The 25,886-nt window shown below is 45.8% G+C and overlaps 1 protein-coding gene across 3 annotated transcripts in view; it reads left to right on the forward strand.

Annotated features, from left to right (window-relative positions):
• The window catches only part of LOC141273121 (uncharacterized), a 78,937-nt gene that overhangs the window by 25,447 nt on the left and 27,604 nt on the right, over nucleotides 1–25,886 (forward strand). For all 3 annotated transcript variants that reach the window (XM_073684542.1, XM_073684540.1, XM_073684541.1), the window contains exon 2: nucleotides 20,969–21,125. In XM_073684542.1, coding sequence (XP_073540643.1) covers nucleotides 21,048–21,125 — 78 coding nt within the window. In that variant the 5' untranslated portion in view covers nucleotides 20,969–21,047. The remainder of the gene's footprint in view (nucleotides 1–20,968; nucleotides 21,126–25,886) is intronic.

A 25,886-nucleotide genomic window follows, 5' to 3' on the forward strand; every position in this document is an offset into this window, starting at 1 on the left:
CTGCGGTGTTTGTCTCCATACATTGCTTACATCTACTGTACTGTGCAGCAGTCACTATACAGTGTACGGAGCTGCGGTGTTTGTCTCCATACATTGCTTACATCTACTTTACTCAGCAGCAGGCACTATACAGTGTACGGAGCTGCGGTGTTTGTCTCCATACATTGCTTACATCTACTGTACTGTGCAGCAGCCACTATACAGTGTACGGAGCTGCGTTGTTTGTCTCCATACATTGCTTACATCTACTGTACTGTGCAGCAGCCACTATACAGTGTACGGAGCTGCGATATTTGGCTCCATACATTGCTTACATCTACTGTACTCAGCAGCAGGCACTATACAGTGTACGGAGCTGCGGTGTTTGTCTCCATACATTGCTTACATCTACTGTACTCAGCAGCAGGCACTATACAGTGTATGGAGCTGCGGTGTTTGTCTCCATACATTGCTTACATCTACTGTACTCAGCTGCAGCCACTATACAGTGTACTGAGCTGCGATGTTTGGCTCCATACATTGCTTACATCTACTGTACTCTGCAGCAGCCACTATACAGTGTACGGGGCTGCGGTGTTTCTCTCCATACATTGCTTCCATCTACTGTACTGTGCAGCAGCCACTATACAGTGTATGGAGCTGCGGTGTTTGGGTCCATACATTGCTTACATCTACTGTACTGTGCAGCAGCCACTATACAGTGTACGGAGCTGCGTTGTTTGTCTCCATACATTGCTTACATCTACTGTACTGTGCAGCAGCCACTATACAGTGTACGGAGCTGCGGTGTTTGTCTCCATACATTGCTTACATCTACTGTACTGTGCAGCAGTCACTATACAGTGTACGGAGCTGCGATATTTGGCTCCATACATTGCTTACATCTACTGTACTCAGCAGCAGGCACTATACAGTGTACGGAGCTGCGGTGTTTGTCTCCATACATTGCTTACATCTACTGTACTCAGCAGCAGGCACTATACAGTGTACGGAGCTGCGGTGTTTGTCTCCATACATTGCTTACATCTACTGTACTCAGCTGCAGCCACTATACAGTGTACTGAGCTGCGATGTTTGGCTCCATACATTGCTTACATCTACTGTACTCTGCAGCAGCCACTATACAGTGTACGGGGCTGCGGTGTTTCTCTCCATACATTGCTTCCATCTACTGTACTGTGCAGCAGCCACTATACAGTGTATGGAGCTGCGGTGTTTGTCTCCATACATTGCTTACATCTACTGTACTCAACAGCAGCCACTATACAGTGTACGGAGCTGCGGTGTTTGTCTCCATACATTGCTTCCATCTACTGTACTCAGCAGCCGCCACTATACAGTGTACGGAGCTGCAGTGTTTGTCTCCATACATTGCTTACATCTACTGTACTCAGCAGCAGCCACTATACAGTGTACGGAGCTGCAGTGTTTGTCTCCATACATTGCTTACATCTACTGTACTCAGCAGCAGCCACTATACAGTGTATGGAGCTGCGATGTTTGGCTCCATACATTGCTTACATCTACTGTACTCAGCAGCAGGCACTATACAGTGTACGGAGCTGCGGTGTTTGTCTCCATACATTGCTTACATCTACTGTACTGTGCAGCAGCCACTATACAGTGTACAGAGCTGCGGTGTTTCTCTCCATACATTGCTTCCATCTACTGTACTGTGCAGCAGCCACTATACAGTGTATGGAGCTGCGGTGTTTGTCTCCATACATTGCTTACATCTACTGTACTCAACAGCAGCCACTATACAGTGTACGGAGCTGCGGTGTTTGGCTCCATACATTGCTTCCATCTACTGTACTCAGCAGCCGCCACTATACAGTGTACGGGGCTGCGGTGTCTGGCTCCATACATTGCTTCCATCTACTGTACTCAGCAGCAGCCACTATACAGTGTACGGAGCTGCGGTGTTTGGCTCCATACATTGCTTACATCTACTGTACTCAGCTGCAGCCACTAAACAGTGTACGGGGCTGCGGTGTTTGGCTCCATACATTGCTTACATCTACTGTACTGTGCAGCAGCCACTATACAGTGTTCGGAGCTGCGTTGTTTGTGTCCATACATTGCTTACATCTACTGTACTGTGCAGCAGCCACTATACAGTGTATGGAGCTGCGGTGTTTCGCTCCATACATTGCTTCCATCTACTGTACTCAGCAGCAGCCACTATACAGTGTACAGAGCTGCGGTGTTTGGCTCCATACATTGCTTACATCTACTGTACTGTGCAGCAGCCACTATACAGTGTACGGAGCTGCGTTGTTTGTCTCCATACATTGCTTACATCTACTGTACTGTGCAGCAGCCACTATACAGTGTATGGAGCTGCGGTGTTTCGCTCCATACATTGCTTCCATCTACTGTACTCAGCAGCAGCCACTATACAGTGTACAGAGCTGCGGTGTTTGGCTCCATGCATTGCTTACATCTACTGTACTGTGCAGCAGCCACTATACAGTGTACGGAGCTGCGGTGTTTGTCTCCATACATTGCTTACATCTACTGTACTGTGCAGCAGTCACTATACAGTGTACGGAGCTGCGATGTTTGGCTCCATACATTGCTTACATCTACTGTACTCAGCAGCAGGCACTATACAGTGTACGGAGCTGCGGTGTTTGTCTCCATACATTGCTTACATCTACTGTACTCAGCAGCAGCCACTATACAGTGTATGGAGCTGCGGTGTTTGGCTCCATACATTGCTTACATCTACTGTACTGTGCAGCAGCCACTGTACAGTGTACGGAGCTGCGGTGTTTGTCTCCATACATTGCTTACATCTACTGTACTGTGCAGCAGTCACTATACAGTGTACGGAGCTGCGATGTTTGGCTCCATACATTGCTTACATCTACTGTACTCAGCAGCAGCCACTATACAGTGTATGGAGCTGCGGTGTTTGGCTCCATACATTGCTTACATCTACTGTACTCAGCAGCAGCCACTATACAGTGTACGGAGCTGCGGTGTTTGGCTCCATACATTGCTTACATCTACTGTACTGTGCAGCAGCCACTATACAGTGTTCGGAGCTGCGTTGTTTGTGTCCATACATTGCTTACATCTACTGTACTGTGCAGCAGCCACTATACAGTGTATGGAGCTGCGGTGTTTCGCTCCATACATTGCTTCCATCTACTGTACTCAGCAGCAGCCACTATACAGTGTACAGAGCTGCGGTGTTTGGCTCCATACATTGCTTACATCTACTGTACTGTGCAGCAGCCACTATACAGTGTACGGAGCTGCGTTGTTTGTCTCCATACATTGCTTACATCTACTGTACTGTGCAGCAGCAACTATACAGTGTACGGAGCTGCGGTGTTTGTCTCCATACATTGCTTACATCTACTGTACTGTGCAGCAGTCACTATACAGTGTACGGAGCTGCGGTGTTTGTCTCCATACATTGCTTACATCTACTGTACTCAGCAGCAGGCACTATACAGTGTACGGAGCTGCGGTGTTTGTCTCCATACATTGCTTACATCTACTGTACTGTGCAGCAGCCACTATACAGTGTACGGAGCTGCGTTGTTTGTCTCCATACATTGCTTACATCTACTGTACTGTGCAGCAGCCACTATACAGTGTACGGAGCTGCGATATTTGGCTCCATACATTGCTTACATCTACTGTACTCAGCAGCAGGCACTATACAGTGTACGGAGCTGCGGTGTTTGTCTCCATACATTGCTTACATCTACTGTACTCAGCAGCAGGCACTATACAGTGTATGGAGCTGCGGTGTTTGTCTCCATACATTGCTTACATCTACTGTACTCAGCTGCAGCCACTATACAGTGTACTGAGCTGCGATGTTTGGCTCCATACATTGCTTACATCTACTGTACTCTGCAGCAGCCACTATACAGTGTACGGGGCTGCGGTGTTTCTCTCCATACATTGCTTCCATCTACTGTACTGTGCAGCAGCCACTATACAGTGTATGGAGCTGCGGTGTTTGTCTCCATACATTGCTTACATCTACTGTACTCAACAGCAGCCACTATACAGTGTACGGAGCTGCGGTGTTTGTCTCCATACATTACTTCCATCTACTGTACTCAGCAGCCGCCACTATACAGTGTACGGGGCTGCGGTGTCTGGCTCCATACATTGCTTCCATCTACTGTACTCTGCAGCAGCCACTATACAGTGTACGGAGCTGCGGTGTTTGGCTCCATACATTGTTTACATCTACTGTACTCAGCTGCAGCCACTATACAGTGTACGGGGCTGCGGTGTTTGGCTCCATACATTGCTTACATCTACTGTACTGTGCAGCAGCCACTATACAGTGTATGGAGCTGCGGTGTTTGTCTTCATACATTGCTTACATCTACTGTACTCAGCAGCAGCCACTATACAGTGTATGGAGCTGTGGTGTTTGGCTCCATACATTGCTTACATCTACTGTACTCAGCCGCAGCCACTATACAGTGTACGGAGCTGCGGTGTTTGTCTCCATACATTGCTTACATCTACTGTACTCAGCAGCAGCCACTATACAGTGTACGGAGCTGCGGTGTTTGTCTCCATACATTGCTTACATCTACTGTACTGTGCAGCAGCCACTATACAGTGTTCGGAGCTGCGTTGTTTGACTCCATACATTGCTTACATCTACTGTACTCAGCAGCAGCCACTATACAGTGTACGGAGCTGCGGTGTTTGGCTCCATACATTGCTTACATCTACTGTACTCAGCTGCAGCCGCTATACAGTGTACGGGGCTGCTGTGTTTGGCTCCATACATTGCTTACATCTACTGTACTGTGCAGCAGCCACTATACAGTGTACGGAGCTGCGGTTTCTGGCTCCATACATTGCTTCCATCTACTGTACTCAGCAGCAGCCACTATACAGTGTACAGAGCTGCGGTGTTTGGCTCCATACATTGCTTACATCTACTGTACTCAGCCGCAGCCACTATACACTGTACGGAGCTGCGGTGTTTGTCTCCATACATTGCTTACATCTACTGTACTCAGCAGCAGCCACTATACAGTGTATGGAGCTGCGGTGTTTGGCTCCATACATTGCTTACATCTACTGTACTTAGCAGCAGCCACTATACAGTGTACGGAGCTGCGGTGTTTGGCTCCATACATTACTTACATCTACTGTACTCGGCAGCAGCCACTATACAGTGTACGGAGCAGCGGCGTTTGTCTCCATACATTGCTTACATCTACTGTACTGTGCAGCAGCCACTATACAGTGTACGGAGCTGCGGTGTTTGGCTCCATACATTGCTTACATCTACTGTACTCTGCAGCAGCCACTATACAGTGTACGGAGCTGCGGTGTTTGGCTCCATACATTGCTTACATCTACTGTACTCTGCCGCAGCCACTATACAGTGTACGGAGCTGTGGTGTTTTTCTGCATACATTTCTTACATCTACTGTACTGTGCAGCAGCCACTATACAGTGTTCGGAGCTGCGTTGTTTGACTCCATACTTTCCTTACATCTACTGTACTCAGCCGCAGCCACTATACAGTGTACGGAGCTGCGATATTTGGCTCCATACATTGCTTACATCTACTGTACTCAGCAGCAGGCACTATACAGTGTACGGAGCTGCGGTGTTTGTCTCCATACATTGCTTACATCTACTGTACTCAGCAGCAGGCACTATACAGTGTATGGAGCTGCGGTGTTTGTCTCCATACATTGCTTACATCTACTGTACTCAGCTGCAGCCACTATACAGTGTACTGAGCTGCGATGTTTGGCTCCATACATTGCTTACATCTACTGTACTCTGCAGCAGCCACTATACAGTGTACGGGGCTGCGGTGTTACTCTCCATACATTGCTTCCATCTACTGTACTGTGCAGCAGCCACTATACAGTGTATGGAGCTGCGGTGTTTGTCTCCATACATTGCTTACATCTACTGTACTCAACAGCAGCCACTATACAGTGTACGGAGCTGCGGTGTTTGTCTCCATACATTGCTTCCATCTACTGTACTCAGCAGCCGCCACTATACAGTGTACGGGGCTGCGGTGTCTGGCTCCATACATTGCTTCCATCTACTGTACTCTGCAGCAGCCACTATACAGTGTACGGAGCTGCGGTGTTTGTCTCCATACATTGCTTCCATCTACTGTACTCAGCAGCCGCCACTATACAGTGTACGGGGCTGCGGTGTCTGGCTCCATACATTGCTTCCATCTACTGTACTCTGCAGCAGCCACTATACAGTGTACGGGGCTGCGGTGTTTGGCTCCATACATTGCTTACATCTACTGTACTGTGCAGCAGCCACTATACAGTGTATTAAGCTGCGGTGTTTGTCTTCATACGTTGCTTACATCTACTGTACTCAGCAGCAGCCACTATACAGTGTATGGAGCTGCGGTGTTTGGCTCCATACATTGCTTACATCTACTGTACTCAGCCGCAGCCACTATACAGTGTACGGAGCTGCGGTGTTTGTCTCCATACATTGCTTACATCTACTGTACTCAGCAGCAGCCACTATACAGTGTACGGAGCTGCGGTGTTTGTCTCCATACATTGCTTACATCTACTGTACTGTGCAGCAGCCACTATACAGTGTTCGGAGCTGCGTTGTTTGACTCCATACATTGCTTACATCTACTGTACTCAGCAGCAGCCACTATACAGTGTACGGAGCTGCGGTGTTTGGCTCCATACATTGCTTACATCTACTGTACTCAGCTGCAGCCGCTATACAGTGTACGGGGCTGCTGTGTTTGGCTCCATACATTGCTTACATCTACTGTACTGTGCAGCAGCCACTATACAGTGTATGGAGCTGCGGTGTTTGGCTCCATACATTGCTTACATCTACTGTACTCAGCCGCAGCCACTATACACTGTACGGAGCTGCGGTGTTTGTCTCCATACATTGCTTACATCTACTGTACTCAGCAGCAGCCACTATACAGTGTATGGAGCTGCGGTGTTTGGCTCCATACATTGCTTACATCTACTGTACTTAGCAGCAGCCACTATACAGTGTACGGAGCTGCGGTGTTTGTCTCCATACATTGCTTACATCTACTGTACTGTGCAGCAGCCACTATACAGTGTACGGAGCTGCGGTGTTTGTCTCCATACATTTCTTACATCTACTGTACTCAGCAGCAGCCACTATACAGTGTATGGAGCTGCGGTGTTTGGCTCCATACATTGCTTACATCTACTGTACTCAGCAGCAGCCACTATACAGTGTACGGAGCTGCGGTGTTTGTCTCCATACATTGCTTACATCTACTGTACTCGGCAGCAGCCACTATACAGTGTACGGAGCTGCGGTGTTTGTCTCCATACATTGCTTACATCTACTGTACTGTGCAGCAGCCACTATACAGTGTACGGAGCTGCGGTGTTTGGCTCCATACATTACTTACATCTACTGTACTCGGCAGCAGCCACTATACAGTGTACGGAGCAGCGGCGTTTGTCTCCATACATTGCTTACATCTACTGTACTGTGCAGCAGCCACTATACAGTGTACGGAGCTGCGGTGTTTGGCTCCATACATTGCTTACATCTACTGTACTCTGCAGCAGCCACTATACAGTGTACGGAGCTGCGGTGTTTGGCTCCATACATTGCTTACATCTACTGTACTCTGCCGCAGCCACTATACAGTGTACGGAGCTGTGGTGTTTTTCTGCATACATTTCTTACATCTACTGTACTGTGCAGCAGCCACTATACAGTGTTCGGAGCTGCGTTGTTTGACTCCATACTTTCCTTACATCTACTGTACTCAGCCGCAGCCACTATACAGTGTACGGAGCTGCGGTGTTTGTCTCCATACATTGCTTACAACTACTGTACTCAGCAGCAGCCACTATACAGTGTACAGAGCTGCGGTGTTTGGCTCCATACATTGCTTACATCTACTGTACTGTGCAGCAGCCACTATACAGTGTACGGAGCTGCGGTGTTTGTCTCCATACATTGCTTACATCTACTGTACTGTGCAGCAGTCACTATACAGTGTACGGAGCTGCGATGTTTGGCTCCATACATTGCTTACATCTACTGTACTCAGCAGCAGGCACTATACAGTGTACGGAGCTGCGGTGTTTGTCTCCATACATTGCTTACATCTACTGTACTCAGCAGCAGCCACTATACAGTGTATGGAGCTGCGGTGTTTGGCTCCATACATTGCTTACATCTACTGTACTGTGCAGCAGCCACTATACAGTGTACGGAGCTGCGGTGTTTGTCTCCATACATTGCTTACATCTACTGTACTCAGCAGCAGGCACTATACAGTGTATGGAGCTGCGGTGTTTGTCTCCATACATTGCTTACATCTACTGTACTCAGCTGCAGCCACTATACAGTGTACGGGGCTGCGGTGTTTCTCTCCATACATTGCTTCCATCTACTGTACTGTGCAGCAGCCACTATACAGTGTATGGAGCTGCGGTGTTTGTCTCCATACATTGCTTACATCTACTGTACTCAACAGCAGCCACTATACAGTGTACGGAGCTGCGGTGTTTGTCTCCATACATTGCTTCCATCTACTGTACTCAGCAGCCACCACTATACAGTGTACGGGGCTGCGGTGTCTGGCTCCATACATTGCTTCCATCTACTGTACTCTGCAGCAGCCACTATACAGTGTACGGAGCTGCGGTGTTTGGCTCCATACATTGTTTACATCTACTGTACTCAGCTGCAGCCACTATACAGTGTACGGGGCTGCGGTGTTTGGCTCCATACATTGCTTACATCTACTGTACTGTGCAGCAGCCACTATACAGTGTATGGAGCTGCGGTGTTTGTCTTCATACATTGCTTACATCTACTGTACTCAGCAGCAGCCACTATACAGTGTATGGAGCTGCGGTGTTTGGCTCCATACATTGCTTACATCTACTGTACTCAGCCGCAGCCACTATACAGTGTACGGAGCTGCGGTGTTTGTCTCCATACATTGCTTACATCTACTGTACTCAGCAGCAGCCACTATACAGTGTACGGAGCTGCGGTGTTTGTCTCCATACATTGCTTACATCTACTGTACTGTGCAGCAGCCACTATACAGTGTTCGGAGCTGCGTTGTTTGACTCCATACATTGCTTACATCTACTGTACTCAGCAGCAGCCACTATACAGTGTACGGAGCTGCGGTGTTTGGCTCCATACATTGCTTACATCTACTGTACTCAGCTGCAGCCGCTATACAGTGTACGGGGCTGCTGTGTTTGGCTCCATACATTGCTTACATCTACTGTACTGTGCAGCAGCCACTATACAGTGTATGGAGCTGCGGTGTTTGGCTCCATACATTGCTTACATCTACTGTACTCAGCCGCAGCCACTATACACTGTACGGAGCTGCGGTGTTTGTCTCCATACATTGCTTACATCTACTGTACTGTGCAGCAGCCACTATACAGTGTTCGGAGCTGCGTTGTTTGTGTCCATACATTGCTTACATCTACTGTACTGTGCAGCAGCCACTATACAGTGTATGGAGCTGCGGTGTTTCGCTCCATACATTGCTTCCATCTACTGTACTCAGCAGCAGCCACTATACAGTGTATGGAGCTGCGGTGTTTCGCTCCATACATTGCTTCCATCTACTGTACTCAGCAGCAGCCACTATACAGTGTACAGAGCTGCGGTGTTTGGCTCCATACATTGCTTCCATCTACTGTACTCTGCAGCAGCCACTATACAGTGTACGGAGCTGCGGTGTTTGGCTCCATACATTGCTTACATCTACTGTACTCAGCTGCAGCCACTATACAGTGTACGGAGCTGCGGTGTTTCTCTCCATACATTGCTTACATCTACTGTACTGTGCAGCAGCCACTATACAGTGTACGGAGCTGCGTTGTTTGTCTCCATACATTGCTTACATCTACTGTACTGTGCAGCAGCAACTATACAGTGTACGGAGCTGCGGTGTTTGTCTCCATACATTGCTTACATCTACTGTACTGTGCAGCAGTCACTATACAGTGTACGGAGCTGCGGTGTTTGTCTCCATACATTGCTTACATCTACTTTACTCAGCAGCAGGCACTATACAGTGTACGGAGCTGCGGTGTTTGTCTCCATACATTGCTTACATCTACTGTACTGTGCAGCAGCCACTATACAGTGTACGGAGCTGCGTTGTTTGTCTCCATACATTGCTTACATCTACTGTACTGTGCAGCAGCCACTATACAGTGTACGGAGCTGCGATATTTGGCTCCATACATTGCTTACATCTACTGTACTCAGCAGCAGGCACTATACAGTGTACGGAGCTGCGGTGTTTGTCTCCATACATTGCTTACATCTACTGTACTCAGCAGCAGGCACTATACAGTGTATGGAGCTGCGGTGTTTGTCTCCATACATTGCTTACATCTACTGTACTCAGCTGCAGCCACTATACAGTGTACTGAGCTGCGATGTTTGGCTCCATACATTGCTTACATCTACTGTACTCTGCAGCAGCCACTATACAGTGTACGGGGCTGCGGTGTTTCTCTCCATACATTGCTTCCATCTACTGTACTGTGCAGCAGCCACTATACAGTGTATGGAGCTGCGGTGTTTGGGTCCATACATTGCTTACATCTACTGTACTGTGCAGCAGCCACTATACAGTGTACGGAGCTGCGTTGTTTGTCTCCATACATTGCTTACATCTACTGTACTGTGCAGCAGCCACTATACAGTGTACGGAGCTGCGGTGTTTGTCTCCATACATTGCTTACATCTACTGTACTGTGCAGCAGTCACTATACAGTGTACGGAGCTGCGATATTTGGCTCCATACATTGCTTACATCTACTGTACTCAGCAGCAGGCACTATACAGTGTACGGAGCTGCGGTGTTTGTCTCCATACATTGCTTACATCTACTGTACTCAGCAGCAGGCACTATACAGTGTACGGAGCTGCGGTGTTTGTCTCCATACATTGCTTACATCTACTGTACTCAGCTGCAGCCACTATACAGTGTACTGAGCTGCGATGTTTGGCTCCATACATTGCTTACATCTACTGTACTCTGCAGCAGCCACTATACAGTGTACGGGGCTGCGGTGTTTCTCTCCATACATTGCTTCCATCTACTGTACTGTGCAGCAGCCACTATACAGTGTATGGAGCTGCGGTGTTTGTCTCCATACATTGCTTACATCTACTGTACTCAACAGCAGCCACTATACAGTGTACGGAGCTGCGGTGTTTGTCTCCATACATTGCTTCCATCTACTGTACTCAGCAGCCGCCACTATACAGTGTACGGGGCTGCGGTGTCTGACTCCATACATTGCTTCCATCTACTGTACTCAGCAGCAGCCACTATACAGTGTACGGAGCTGCGGTGTTTGGCTCCATACATTGTTTACATCTACTGTACTGAGCTGCAGCCACTATACAGTGTACGGGGCTGCGGTGTTTGGCTCCATACATTGCTTACATCTACTGTACTGAGCAGCAGCCACTATACAGTGTATGGAGCTGCGGTGTTTGTCTTCATACATTGCTTACATCTACTGTACTGAGCAGCAGCCACTATACAGTGTATGGAGCTGCGGTGTTTGGCTCCATACATTGCTTACATCTACTGTACTCAGCCGCAGCCACTATACAGTGTACGGAGCTGCGGTGTTTGTCTCCATACATTGCTTACATCTACTGTACTCAGCAGCAGCCACTATACAGTGTACGGAGTTGCGGTGTTTGTCTCCATACATTGCTTACATCTACTGTACTGTGCAGCAGCCACTATACAGTGTTCGGAGCTGCGTTGTTTGACTCCATACATTGCTTACATCTACTGTACTCAGCAGCAGCCACTATACAGTGTACGGAGCTGCGGTGTTTGTCTCCATACATTGCTTACATCTACTGTACTCAGCTGCAGCCGCTATACAGTGTACGGGGCTGCTGTGTTTGGCTCCATACATTGCTTACATCTACTGTACTGTGCAGCAGCCACTATACAGTGTACGGGGCTGCGGTGTTTGTCTCCATACATTGCTTACATCTACTGTACTCAGCAGCAGCCACTATACAGTGTATGGAGCTGCGGTGTTTGGCTCCATACATTGCTTACATCTACTGTACTTAGCAGCAGCCACTATACAGTGTACGGAGCTGCGGTGTTTGTCTCCATACATTTCTTACATCTACTGTACTCAGCAGCAGCCACTATACAGTGTACGGAGCTGCGTTGTTTGTCTCCATACATTGCTTACATCTACTGTACTGTGCAGCAGCCACTATACAGTGTACGGAGCTGCGATATTTGGCTCCATACATTGCTTACATCTACTGTACTCAGCAGCAGGCACTATACAGTGTACGGAGCTGCGGTGTTTGTCTCCATACATTGCTTACATCTACTGTACTCAGCAGCAGGCACTATACAGTGTATGGAGCTGCGGTGTTTGTCTCCATACATTGCTTACATCTACTGTACTCAGCTGCAGCCACTATACAGTGTACTGAGCTGCGATGTTTGGCTCCATACATTGCTTACATCTACTGTACTCTGCAGCAGCCACTATACAGTGTACGGGGCTGCGGTGTTTCTCTCCATACATTGCTTCCATCTACTGTACTGTGCAGCAGCCACTATACAGTGTATGGAGCTGCGGTGTTTGGGTCCATACATTGCTTACATCTACTGTACTGTGCAGCAGCCACTATACAGTGTACGGAGCTGCGTTGTTTGTCTCCATACATTGCTTACATCTACTGTACTGTGCAGCAGCCACTATACAGTGTACGGAGCTGCGGTGTTTGTCTCCATACATTGCTTACATCTACTGTACTGTGCAGCAGTCACTATACAGTGTACGGAGCTGCGATATTTGGCTCCATACATTGCTTACATCTACTGTACTCAGCAGCAGGCACTATACAGTGTACGGAGCTGCGGTGTTTGTCTCCATACATTGCTTACATCTACTGTACTCAGCAGCAGGCACTATACAGTGTACGGAGCTGCGGTGTTTGTCTCCATACATTGCTTACATCTACTGTACTCAGCTGCAGCCACTATACAGTGTACTGAGCTGCGATGTTTGGCTCCATACATTGCTTACATCTACTGTACTCTGCAGCAGCCACTATACAGTGTACGGGGCTGCGGTGTTTCTCTCCATACATTGCTTCCATCTACTGTACTGTGCAGCAGCCACTATACAGTGTATGGAGCTGCGGTGTTTGTCTCCATACATTGCTTACATCTACTGTACTCAACAGCAGCCACTATACAGTGTACGGAGCTGCGGTGTTTGTCTCCATACATTGCTTCCATCTACTGTACTCAGCAGCCGCCACTATACAGTGTACGGGGCTGCGGTGTCTGACTCCATACATTGCTTCCATCTACTGTACTCAGCAGCAGCCACTATACAGTGTACGGAGCTGCGGTGTTTGGCTCCATACATTGTTTACATCTACTGTACTGAGCTGCAGCCACTATACAGTGTACGGGGCTGCGGTGTTTGGCTCCATACATTGCTTACATCTACTGTACTGAGCAGCAGCCACTATACAGTGTATGGAGCTGCGGTGTTTGTCTTCATACATTGCTTACATCTACTGTACTGAGCAGCAGCCACTATACAGTGTATGGAGCTGCGGTGTTTGGCTCCATACATTGCTTACATCTACTGTACTCAGCCGCAGCCACTATACAGTGTACGGAGCTGCGGTGTTTGTCTCCATACATTGCTTACATCTACTGTACTCAGCAGCAGCCACTATACAGTGTACGGAGCTGCGGTGTTTGTCTCCATACATTGCTTACATCTACTGTACTGTGCAGCAGCCACTATACAGTGTTCGGAGCTGCGTTGTTTGACTCCATACATTGCTTACATCTACTGTACTCAGCAGCAGCCACTATACAGTGTACGGAGCTGCGGTGTTTGTCTCCATACATTGCTTACATCTACTGTACTCAGCTGCAGCCGCTATACAGTGTACGGGGCTGCTGTGTTTGGCTCCATACATTGCTTACATCTACTGTACTGTGCAGCAGCCACTATACAGTGTACGGGGCTGCGGTGTTTGTCTCCATACATTGCTTACATCTACTGTACTCAGCAGCAGCCACTATACAGTGTATGGAGCTGCGGTGTTTGGCTCCATACATTGCTTACATCTACTGTACTTAGCAGCAGCCACTATACAGTGTACGGAGCTGCGGTGTTTGTCTCCATACATTTCTTACATCTACTGTACTCAGCAGCAGCCACTATACAGTGTACGGAGCTGCGTTGTTTGTCTCCATACATTGCTTACATCTACTGTACTGTGCAGCAGCCACTATACAGTGTACGGAGCTGCGGTGTTTGTCTCCATACATTTCTTACATCTACTGTACTGTGCAGCAGCCACTATACAGTGTATGGAGCTGCGGTGTTTGGCTCCATACATTGCTTACATCTACTGTACTCAGCAGCAGCCACTATACAGTGTACAGAGCTGCGGTGTTTGTCTCCATACATTGCTTACATCTACTGTACTCGGCAGCAGCCACTATACAGTGTACGGAGCTGCGGTGTTTGTCTCCATACATTGCTTACATCTACTGTACTGTGCAGCAGCCACTATACAGTGTACGGAACTGCGGTGTTTGACTCCATACATTGCTTACATCTACTGTACTGTGCAGCAGCCACTATACAGTGTTCGGAGCTGCGTTGTTTGACTCCATACATTGCTTACATCTACTGTACTCAGCAGCAGCCACTATACAGTGTACGGAGCTGCGTTGTTTGTCTCCATACATTGCTTACATCTACTGTACTCAGCCGCAGCCACTATACAGTGTACGGAGCTGCTGTGTTTGTCTCCATTCATTGCTTACATCTACTGTACTCAGCAGCAGCCACTATACAGTGTATGGAGCTGCGGTGTTTCGCTCCATACATTGCTTCCATCTACTGTACTCAGCAGCAGCCACTATACAGTGTACAGAGCTGCGGTGTTTGGCTCCATACATTGCTTACATCTACTGTACTGTGCAGCAGCCACTATACAGTGTACGGAGCTGTGGTGTTTTTCTCCATACATTGCTTACATCTACTGTACTGTGCAGCAGCCACTATACAGTGTTCGGAGCTGCGTTGTTTGACTCCATACATTGCTTCCATCTACTGTACTGTGCAGCAGCCACTATACAGTGTACGGAGCTGCGGTGTTTGTCTCCATACATTGCTTCCATCTACTGTGCTGTGCAGCAGCCACTATACTGTGTTCGGAGCTGCGTTGTTTGACTCCATACTTTGCTTACATCTACTGTACTCAGCCGCAGCCACTATACAGTGTACGGAGCTGCGTTGTTTGTCTCCATACATTGCTTACAACTACTGTACTCAGCAGCAGCCACTATACAGTGTACGGAGCTGCGGTGTTTGTCTCCATACATTGCTTCCATCTACTGTACTGTGCAGCAGCCACTATACAGTGTATGGAGCTGCGGTGTTTGTCTCCATACATTGCTTACATCTACTGTACTGTGCAGCAGCCGCTATACAGTGTTCGGAGCTGCGTTGTTTGACTCCATACATTGCTTACATCTACTGTACTCAGCAGCAGCCACTATGCAGTGTACGGAGCTGCGGTGTTTGTCTCCATACATTGCTTACATCTACTGTACTGTGCAGCAGCCACTATACAGTGTTCGGAGCTGCGTTGTTTGACTCCATACATTGCTTACATCTACTGTACTCAGCAGCAGCCACTATACAGTGTACGGAGCTGCGGTGTTTGTCTCCATACATTGCTTCCATCTACTGTACTGTGCAGCAGCCACTATACAGTGTACGGAGCTGCGGTGTTTGGCTCCATACATTGCTTACATCTACTGTACTCAGCTGCAGCCACTATACAGTGTACGGGGCTGCAGTGTTTGGCTCCATACATTGCTTACATCTACTGTACTGTGCAGCAGCCACTATACAGTATATGGAGCTGCGGTGTTTGGCTCCATACATTGCTTACATCTACTGTACTCAGCCGCAGCCACTATACAGTGTACGGAGCTGCGGTGTTTGGCTCCATACATTGCTTACATCTACTGTACTGTGCAGCAGCCATTATACAGTGTACGGAGCTGCGGTGTTTGGCTCCATACATTACTTACATCTACTGTACTGTGCAGCAGCCATTATACAGTGTATGGAGCTGCGGTGTTTGGCTCCATACATTGCTTACATCTACTGTACTCAGCCGCAGCCACTATACAGTGTATGGAGCTGCGGTGTTTGGCTCCATACATTTCTTACATCTACTGTACTCAGCAGCAGCCACTATACAGTGTTCGGAGCTGCGTTGTTTGTCTCCATACATTGCTTACATCTACTGTACTCAGCTGCAGCCACTATACAGTGTACGGAGCTGCGGTGTTTGTCTCCATACATTGCTTACATCTACTGTACTGTGCAGCAGCCACTATACAGTGTACGGAGCTGCGGTGTTTGACTCCATACATTGCTTACATCTACTGTACTGTGCAGCAGCCACTATACAGTGTTCGGAGCTGCGTTGTTTGTCTCCATACATTGCTTACATCTACTGTACTGTGCAGCAGCCACTATACAGTGTACGGGGCTGCGGTGTTTGTCTCCATACATTGCTTACATCTACTGTACTCAGCAGCAGCCACTATACAGTGTACGGAGCTGCGTTGTTTGTCTCCATACATTGCTTACATCTACTGTACTCAGCCGCAGCCACTATACAGTGTACGGAGCTGCTGTGTTTGTCTCCATTCATTGCTTACATCTACTGTACTCAGCAGCAGCCACTATACAGTGTACGGAGCTGCGGTGTTTCGCTCCATACATTGCTTCCATCTACTGTACTCAGCAGCAGCCACTATACAGTGTACAGAGCTGCGGTGTTTGGCTCCATACATTGCTTACATCTACTGTACTGTGCAGCAGCCACTATACAGTGTACGGAGCTGCGGTGTTTGGCTCCATACATTGCTTACATCTACTGTACTCAGCAGCAGCCACTATACAGTGTACGGAGCTGCGGTGTTTCGCTCCATACATTGCTTCCATCTACTGTACTCAGCAGCAGCCACTATACAGTGTACAGAGCTGCGGTGTTTGGCTCCATACATTGCTTACATCTACTGTACTGTGCAGCAGCCACTATACAGTGTACGGAGCTGCGTTGTTTGTCTCCATACATTGCTTACATCTACTGTACTGTGCAGCAGCCACTATACAGTGTACGGAGCTGCGGTGTTTGGCTCCATACATTGCTTACATCTACTGTACTCTGCAGCAGCCACTATACAGTGTACGGAGCTGTGGTGTTTGGCTCCATACAATGCTTACATCTACTGTACTCAGCCGCAGCCACTATACAGTGTACGGAGCTGCGGTGTTTTTCTAAATACATTGCTTACATCTACTGTACTGTGCAGCAGCCACTATACAGTGTACGGAGCTGCGGTGTTTGGCTCCATACATTGCTTACATCTACTGTACTCAGCTGCAGCCACTATACAGTGTACGGGGCTGCGGTGTTTGGCTCCATACATTGCTTACATCTACTGTACTGTGCAGCAGCCACTATACAGTGTATGGAGCTGCGGTGTTTGGCTCCATACATTGCTTACATCTACTGTACTCTGCAGCAGCCACTATACAGTGTTCGGAGCTGCGTTGTTTGACTCCATACTTTGCTTACATCTACTGTACTCAGCAGCAGCCACTGTACAGTGTACGGAGCTGCGGTGTTTGTCTCCATACATTGCTTACATCTACTGTACTGTGCAGCAGCCACTATACAGTGTACGGAGCTGCGGTGCTTGGCTCCATACATTGCTTACATCTACTGTACTCAGCTGCAGCCACTATACAGTGTACGGGGCTGCGGTGTTTGGCTCCATACATTGCTTACATCTACTGTACTGTGCAGCAGCCACTATACAGTGTATGGAGCTGCGGTGTTTGGCTCCATACATTGCTTACATCTACTGTACTCTGCAGCAGCCACTATACAGTGTTCGGAGCTGCGTTGTTTGACTCCATACTTTGCTTACATCTACTGTACTCAGCAGCAGCCACTGTACAGTGTACGGAGCTGCGGTGTTTGTCTCCATACATTGCTTACATCTACTGTACTGTGCAGCAGCCACTATACAGTGTACGGAGCTGCGGTGTTTGTCTCCATACATTGCTTACATCTACTGTACTGTGCAGCAGCCACTATACAGTGTACGGAGCTGCGGTGTTTGTCTCCATACATTGCTTACATCTACTGTACTGTGCAGCAGCCACTATACAGTGTACGGAGCTGCGGTGTTTGTCTCCATACATTGCTTACATCTACTGTACTGTGCAGCAGCCACTATACAGTGTACGGAGCTGCGGTGTTTGTCTCCATACATTGCTTACATCTACTGTACTCTGCAGCAGCCACTATACAGTGTACGGAGCTGCGGTGTTTGGCTCCATACATTGCTTACATCTACTGTACTCAGCCGCAGCCACTATACAGTGTACAGAGCTGCGGTGTTTGTCTCCATACATTGCTTACATCTACTGTACTCAGCAGCAGGCACTATACAGTGTACAGAGCTGCGGTGTTTGTCTACATACATTGCTTACATCTACTGTACTGTGCAGCAGCCACTATACAGTGTATGGAGCTGCGGTGTTTGTCTCCATACATTGCTTACATCTACTGTACTCTGCAGCAGCCACTATACAGTGTACGGAGCTGCGGTGTTTGGCTCCATACATTGCTTACATCTACTGTACTCAGCCGCAGCCACTATACAGTGTACAGAGCTGCGGTGTTTGTCTCCATACATTGCTTACATCTACTGTACTCGGCAGCAGCCACTATATAGTGTTCGGAGCTGCGTTGTTTGACTCCATACTTTGCTTACATCTACTGTACTCAGCAGCAGCCACTGTACAGTGTACGGAGCTGCGGTGTTTGTCTCCATACATTGCTTACATCTACTGTACTGTGCAGCAGCCACTATACAGTGTTCGGAGCTGCTTTGTTTGACTCCATACTTTGCTTACATGTAATGTTGGAGCTAATAACAGCTGATGGTTGTGGGTGCCTGATGTGTTCTCCCACCAGTCTCATAGTAATGACCTATCTTATGGATAGTACATTAATATGTAAGTCCTGGACAATCCCTTTATGAAGAAAAGTACTTCAAGTAGTTACAGAATTTCTTTTCTGGCTTCAGAGTAAGTAGCTAATAAAGTTTTTTGCCATTTTTAAATAGTGCAATATTCGGCCATGTTCACATAGTGTGCTAAAAGTTCAGTAAAGTAAAAGTAAAAAAATGTGCATCAGATTCTATTATTTCCTGTTGCGTTTTGTTTTGTGATTTTCGCTGACATTTTTTGTGCCATATTCTTCAAAATGGCACACACTGTTTATGAATTAGATCTTTTTCTGGAAACAGTTATTGAATGCATTCAGCAACAAAAGTCACAAATTCTTTATTAAAAAATATGCCCCAAATTAAAAAAAATCCTCCCGAAATCGTATTCCTGGAAGGGGTGAAGGTGTGGGCATTTGGAGTGATATGCAGCACAAAAATGCGACATTTAGAAAAAAGTCACATTTCACAAATCTGTCTAAACCATCTGGATAAGTAAAATTGTCTATGAATAAGAAAAACTACTTAAAAAGGGGGCAAAAGATATAGAAGAAAAGGCGCCACTAAAAAGGAGCAAATTACTCCAGAAAACTGGAGAAACAGCAATAATGATTCAGAAGAGAAGTGCTCTCCTTGACCCAGAAGATGAGCACACACTTTTAAGTCCTTCCTCGCTGGCTGATTTTTCCATTTTTGCACTTTTGTTTTTTCCTCCCATGATACCAAGAGCTATAACTTTTTCAGCTTTTCCGTTGACATAGTCGTTTGAGGGTTTGTGTTTTTGCAGGATGATGACTTGTTTTTTTGCAGGACAACAGGTACTTTTGCATGACACCATACATATTAACCCTAGAACGCATACCTGGGGCCTCGCAGGCCGCCCTGTTAATTGTTTTCTATTTTCTGCAAGATTACTTTAGTTAGAATTTTGAAACTCTAGGTATTCCTCAGGTATATAGTTGTTTGTCATTTTTGTTTGAGTTATTCCATGTTATTTGCACACGAGCCTAAAAGGCCCCAGGTATGTGAAAAAGTAGATTTTTATGGTCATGCGTTCTAGGGTTAAAATACAATATACTGGAAAGCGGGGGGAATCCAAGTGCATTGAAATTGCAAAATAAGAGCATGTCCGCCTTTTGGTTTTTAGTGGAAAAAAAATCTAAAGTTTGTTAAAAAAATTTGCTTTGTGCTGCTCTTTTCTGAGACCTTTGACATTTTTGCATCAGTGGAGTTGTGTGAAAGCTTGTTTCTTGGGTGGCGATCTGATGTTTTTAGTGATACCTTTTCGGGGTACATGCACTGTTATTATTGCTCTTTGAATGTATTTTTCGGCTTAGTTTCTGCGACTAAAAAAACCCATGATTCTGACATTTTTGGTGGACTTGAACAATCATCTTATCACTTACTTGTTCTATATTCTGCAATGCTACACTATTGTAGTATTTAGAGAAAATCAAGGTGTTCTATAAGTGCCAGCCACAGGGGCGCCGTCATTGCAGACCCACAACTGCCATGACAACACATAAGCACCCAATGGTCTCGTCTCGGGCAGGCAATTGTCGCTTGGAACGGCACATCCCTAGACCTTGCGCTTAAAATGTCGTGAGATTTTGATAGTGGCGTAAATAAGAGGTTGTTATCAGTGAGCGGAGCAGCCAGCATCTGCCAAAAATGATGCAAGCTCAGCTCTTGACCACACATACAGAGACCTGACGTTAGACATACCAGTGCATGATTGTTGGAAAGGGGTTAATCATGTTGGAATTTCTGATTATCTTTCTTATATCACGAGTGAGCTTTTTCCACTTATTTCTGCAGTTTAGGATCTTATGCACTGAATTCTTCCGATACTGTAGTCTGTCAGACATTGCTCCTGGTCCAGGCTGACCCACCAAGGATGGACAAGGAGAGAGAAAAGATGAGTGAGACGTTATTAAACCTCACCTTGGAGATCGTTTACCTACTGACTGGAGAGGTAAGGAATTTTTGGAGTTCCATGGTAATACTAGTTGCGTGACTATTAACTCCTTCATCAGACAATTTTTTGCTGGTGGTATGCACAGCTGAGAAATCCTGAAATTCTATAGCCAAGGTTTAAACTCTTGTAGGTTCTTGATAAATATAGCAGGATGCTAGAAAGAGTCAACTTTAAAGGAAATCTGTCAGTTGGATCGCCCCTCTTAAGTCGTCTATATAGTCATGTAGGTCATAGGAAGCTGAATAAATACCTTGATATCTGGGTTCCGATGTTTTATTCCAGAGAAATCCATGTTTTTCTTATATTTAAATTAGTGTTAGTTCTGATCTCACTGCGGCGCTGTGATTTACAAGAGCAGACTGTCAGTCATTACATGTCTCACTATGATAACGCCCCCTTTCATTTATAATAAGCTTAGGAATACAGATTCTGTGTCCGGCCCATAGTCCTGAACAGCTCATTTAAAATTCTCTTGAATAAGACATCGGATTGCAGATATCAAGGTATCATTTTATTCTGTTTCCTTTTACATACATGCCCATATAGATGGCTTAGGAGGATTGATCCTTCCCTTTAAAAGATCATTAATCCAGAAATGACACTTCAGAGTTGAGTCCACACATACAGGTTGAAAAGTAATTGATGCATCTATAAGGCTACTTTCCCACAGTGAGCTTTTGGTAAGTTTTTGATGTTACAGATTTTCTGCACCTATTAAGTAAATCAGGTTAATTGTGTTTTTGCATACATTTTTTACATTATTTTTTGACATTGCGTTTTTTTTGTCTCTTGTTATATCATGTTTTAAATAAAGCTGCTTTGTTTTTAATACTTCTGGTACTTCTACTTTTGGCTTTGACAAAACTTTATTGATACAGTCATGTGCAAATTATATGCATTTTTTATGAGTGTCTGTTGCAGAAACGCACTAAAAATGTATTTGCCAAGAGCAGTGAAGGACTCCCCCAAACATCCTGTGAAACACATGACTGGGCAGGTACTGGAAAGGATGGTGGATGAGGGAGTAGTGAGGAGACAGAGGAGCGTAACAGCGTAGCTCCCTCAGCAGCAGATGTATCAAACATCAGAATGATGTCAGTGTGAGCCTAAATACCCTGTCTGACAAGTGATTCCGACAAGTGATTTTGACAAGTGACTTTTACAAGTGTAATAACAACAATAAAAAAAGTAACTGTTTGCTGATGGGACTTGTGTTAGAACCCTCCTGTTAGTTTTTGCTATCTTGTGTTTTGCGGTCACGTGACCAGCTGCCTATATATTCCAGCTCCGTCCTTCTGGCTTTGCTGAACTTCAGTGTTGTTTTGACTGTCTCTCTAGCCTGGTGCTTTTGTGCCTATCTCTCTCTAGTTTGCTTGGTCCTCTGGGACCTCTAGTACTTTTTGTCAGTTTATATTTTGCTCTGCAACAACTTCTGTTAGGTGGTGTCCAATTTTTGTCCCAGTCCTTAGTTCCTTTAGGGACCCCTCCCTTTCTCTATAGGTCTCCGTTCAGACTAGCCGAGGACGAAGGCGGGTCTGTTCACAAGAAACAGGTAGCCCGCTACAACGTAGGGACTCAGCTTAGTCTTACTGTAGGGACAGCTCTCCCCATCTTTCCTTAGCCTATGTTGCAGATCATAACAACTTGAACCCAAAATTCTGTGTCCCAAAGCCAGTGCACTAACCACTGAGCTATAAACTCAGTTGAAAAAACCTAGGAGTTCTATTTGGTTATATGATTTTCAGTGCAAACTTGTCTAAAACTCATTGGGACTTATGCACAGACTGAAAGCAAGCCAAATTCAAATGATGTTTGATTTTGATGTGTGAGTCTGATGTGTGACTTTCTTCAAACATCAGAATCACAATGACTTTTAGTCACCCTGAGTATTTTCATGGTTGATCTTATAAGACAAGAAAAGCTGTCAATTAGTATTACTTGACTGGATAGCGCAATGGTAAGGCATCAACGTCTGAAACTACAGTGTCATGGTTCAAATCCCGATAGGAATAAGAATTTTTTTTAATTATTCCTATTTAGTACACAAACTACAGGGGTGTTTTACTTTTAACCCCTTTCTGACATGTGACCTAATAGTACGTCATGGTGACCTGGGCCGATTGGACCAATGACGTATTATTAGGTCATATGGCGATCGCGCCCGCACACAAGCGGTGGAGGGCGATTGCCGCCGGGTGTCAGCTGATAGTCACAGCTGACACCCGGTGCTATGTGCTGGGAGCGGTCCCACAAGGGGAGGTGATCGCAATACTCACCTCCTCTCCCGGCCTCCAGCGTTGTCTGCCACGGCTCCCCGGATGTTGCCATGACGACCCGATGTCGTCATGACAACATCCGGGTCACCAGACAGCAGGAAGATATTTTGGTCATGCGCAGTGCATGGCCAAAGTAACTTATGCATCTGCATCACTGACAGCCTGTATAGCACAGGTATGGTGCTGCATTCCTGTGCTATACAGACGATCAGAATAAGAAAAGTGAAAGTCTCATAGTGGGACACAGAATAAAAGTCCAAAAAGTGTTAAAAAATGAAAAAATAAATAAAAAAAAAATTATTAAAAAAAATAAATAAAAATAATCCACCAAAAATAAAAATATAATGTGCCCATCAATAAATATTATTATGGAAAAAAAAAAAAGTACACATATTTGGTATCGCACCGAAAAAGGGTCAGGGCAACAATATTCATTGTGGATCAAGACTCATAATATATAACTAATCTACAACGCACCAAATAAGAGTCATAGAAAGATCTAAAAAGTCAATCATTTGGAAAAAATAGACACAGTTTTATTAGACAAAATTCATACAAATACAATAAAAGAGCTGGGTTCAAATGAACACCAGAACAAGAGGACAATGCCTCATACAGTTAAGACGAGGTCCAGATATAGGCTTCAAAAAAGACATTGCAGTGCAGCTCACATGTTTGTACATACGAGAAGAGGGAATAAGACCAGAAAGTACCACTGGTCACAGAACACTAAATCCCTTACCATGAGTCGTAAATCACATTTATGCATGTTATATGTAAGTTTAACTCATGGAAAAAAGGGGTTATTTGTACATGAAGCAAACAAGCTTCATTAGACATAGTATAAGCGTCCAAATCTCTCATTAAACCAGGGCTGTAAAAGTTAATAAACATGTAAAGAAAATCTCTCCATGTGATAAGTACCTACCCTGATTTTCTGCACTGCTGGAACAGTACCCCGTACCCCATATTTGATATCGCTGCGTCCGGAACGACCTGACCTATGAAACTGTCCCACTAGTTAACCCCTTTAGTGAACACGGTAACAAAATTAAAAAAAACAAAGCAAAAAACAATGCTTTATCATCATACCGCCAAACAAAAAATGGAATAACACGCAATCAAAAAGACGAATATAAATAAAAATGGTACTGCTGAAAACATCATCTTGTCCTGCAAAAAACAAGCCACCATACAGCTCCATCAGCCGAAAAGTGAATAAGTTATAGCTCTCAGAATAAAGTGATGCAAAAAAATATTTTTTTCTATAAAATAGCTTTTATTGTGTCAAAGCACCAAAACATAGAAAAACTATATAAATGTCGTACCGCTGTAAACGTACTGACCCGAAAAATAAAACTACCTTATCAATTTTACCACACGCGGAACAGAATAAAAAACCCTTATAAAAACAATTCCGGAATTCCTGGTTTTTGTTTATACTGCCTCCTAAAAATCGGAATAGAAAGCGATCAAAAAATGTCACGTGCCTGAAAATGGCACCAATAAAAACGTCAACTCATCCCTCAAAAAACAAGCCATCATATGACTCTGTCTGGCAAAATATGCAAAAATTATAGTTCTCAAAATATGGCGATGCAAAAACTAGATTTTACAAAAAAATGCGTCTTTTAGTGTGTGACAGCTGTCAATCATAAAAACCCGATATGATTCTGGTATCACTGTAATCGCACCGACCTGAAGAATAAAGTCGTCTAATCACTTATACCGCACGAGGAACGGCATTAAAAATAAACTCTAGGGTTGTGGTAGGGTTAGGGTTGGGGTTAGGGTTAAGGTTGGGCTAGGATTAGGGTAGGGTTGGGGTTGGGCTAGGGTTAGGGTTGGGCTAGGGTTGGGGTTAGGGCTAGGGTTGGGGTTAGGGCTAGGGTTGGGGTTAGGGTTGGGTTTGGGGTTGGGGTTAGGGTTGGGGTTGTATTAGGGTTGGGATTTTTTTCAAAAGTAAAAAAAAAGATGACGATATGGCGAATGGTGTTGAGCGCAAGTGCTCGCTACTTGAGTTTGCGAGGTGTTGAGTCCGCCCCATATGCTTCGTGGCCAAAAAAAACTCGCGGGGAATGCTTGCCATGCACGAGCGATCCCCGCATGTTTTTTTTGGGTGTCTAATAACCATGAAACATGCGAGCGGGGACTCGAGCATGTCACTGAAGCACGCGTGATACATGGTGCATACCCGAGTACCCGATGCAAACTCAAGTAGCGAGCACTTGCACTCAAGACTAATGACAACTTATTCAATATGATGACCTAATGTTATCAAATTCTGTGTCGTACCTCTAGGTTCAAAATGTTCACTATACCCCTTGATAAAATCCTTGAGGGGTGTAGTTTCCAAAATGGGATCACTTATGGGGGTTTTCCACTATTTAGGCCCATCAGAGGCTGTCCAAACGCGACATGGCGTCCGCTCTCAATTCCAGCCAATTTTGTGTTCAAAAAGTCACACTGTGCTCCTTCCCTT

The sequence above is a fragment of the Phyllobates terribilis genome, unplaced genomic scaffold (assembly GCF_046119375.1).
Source record: "Phyllobates terribilis strain yellow unplaced genomic scaffold, ASM4611937v1 Scaffold_5__5_contigs__length_657084704, whole genome shotgun sequence".
Classification (NCBI taxonomy): Eukaryota; Metazoa; Chordata; class Amphibia; order Anura; family Dendrobatidae; genus Phyllobates; species Phyllobates terribilis.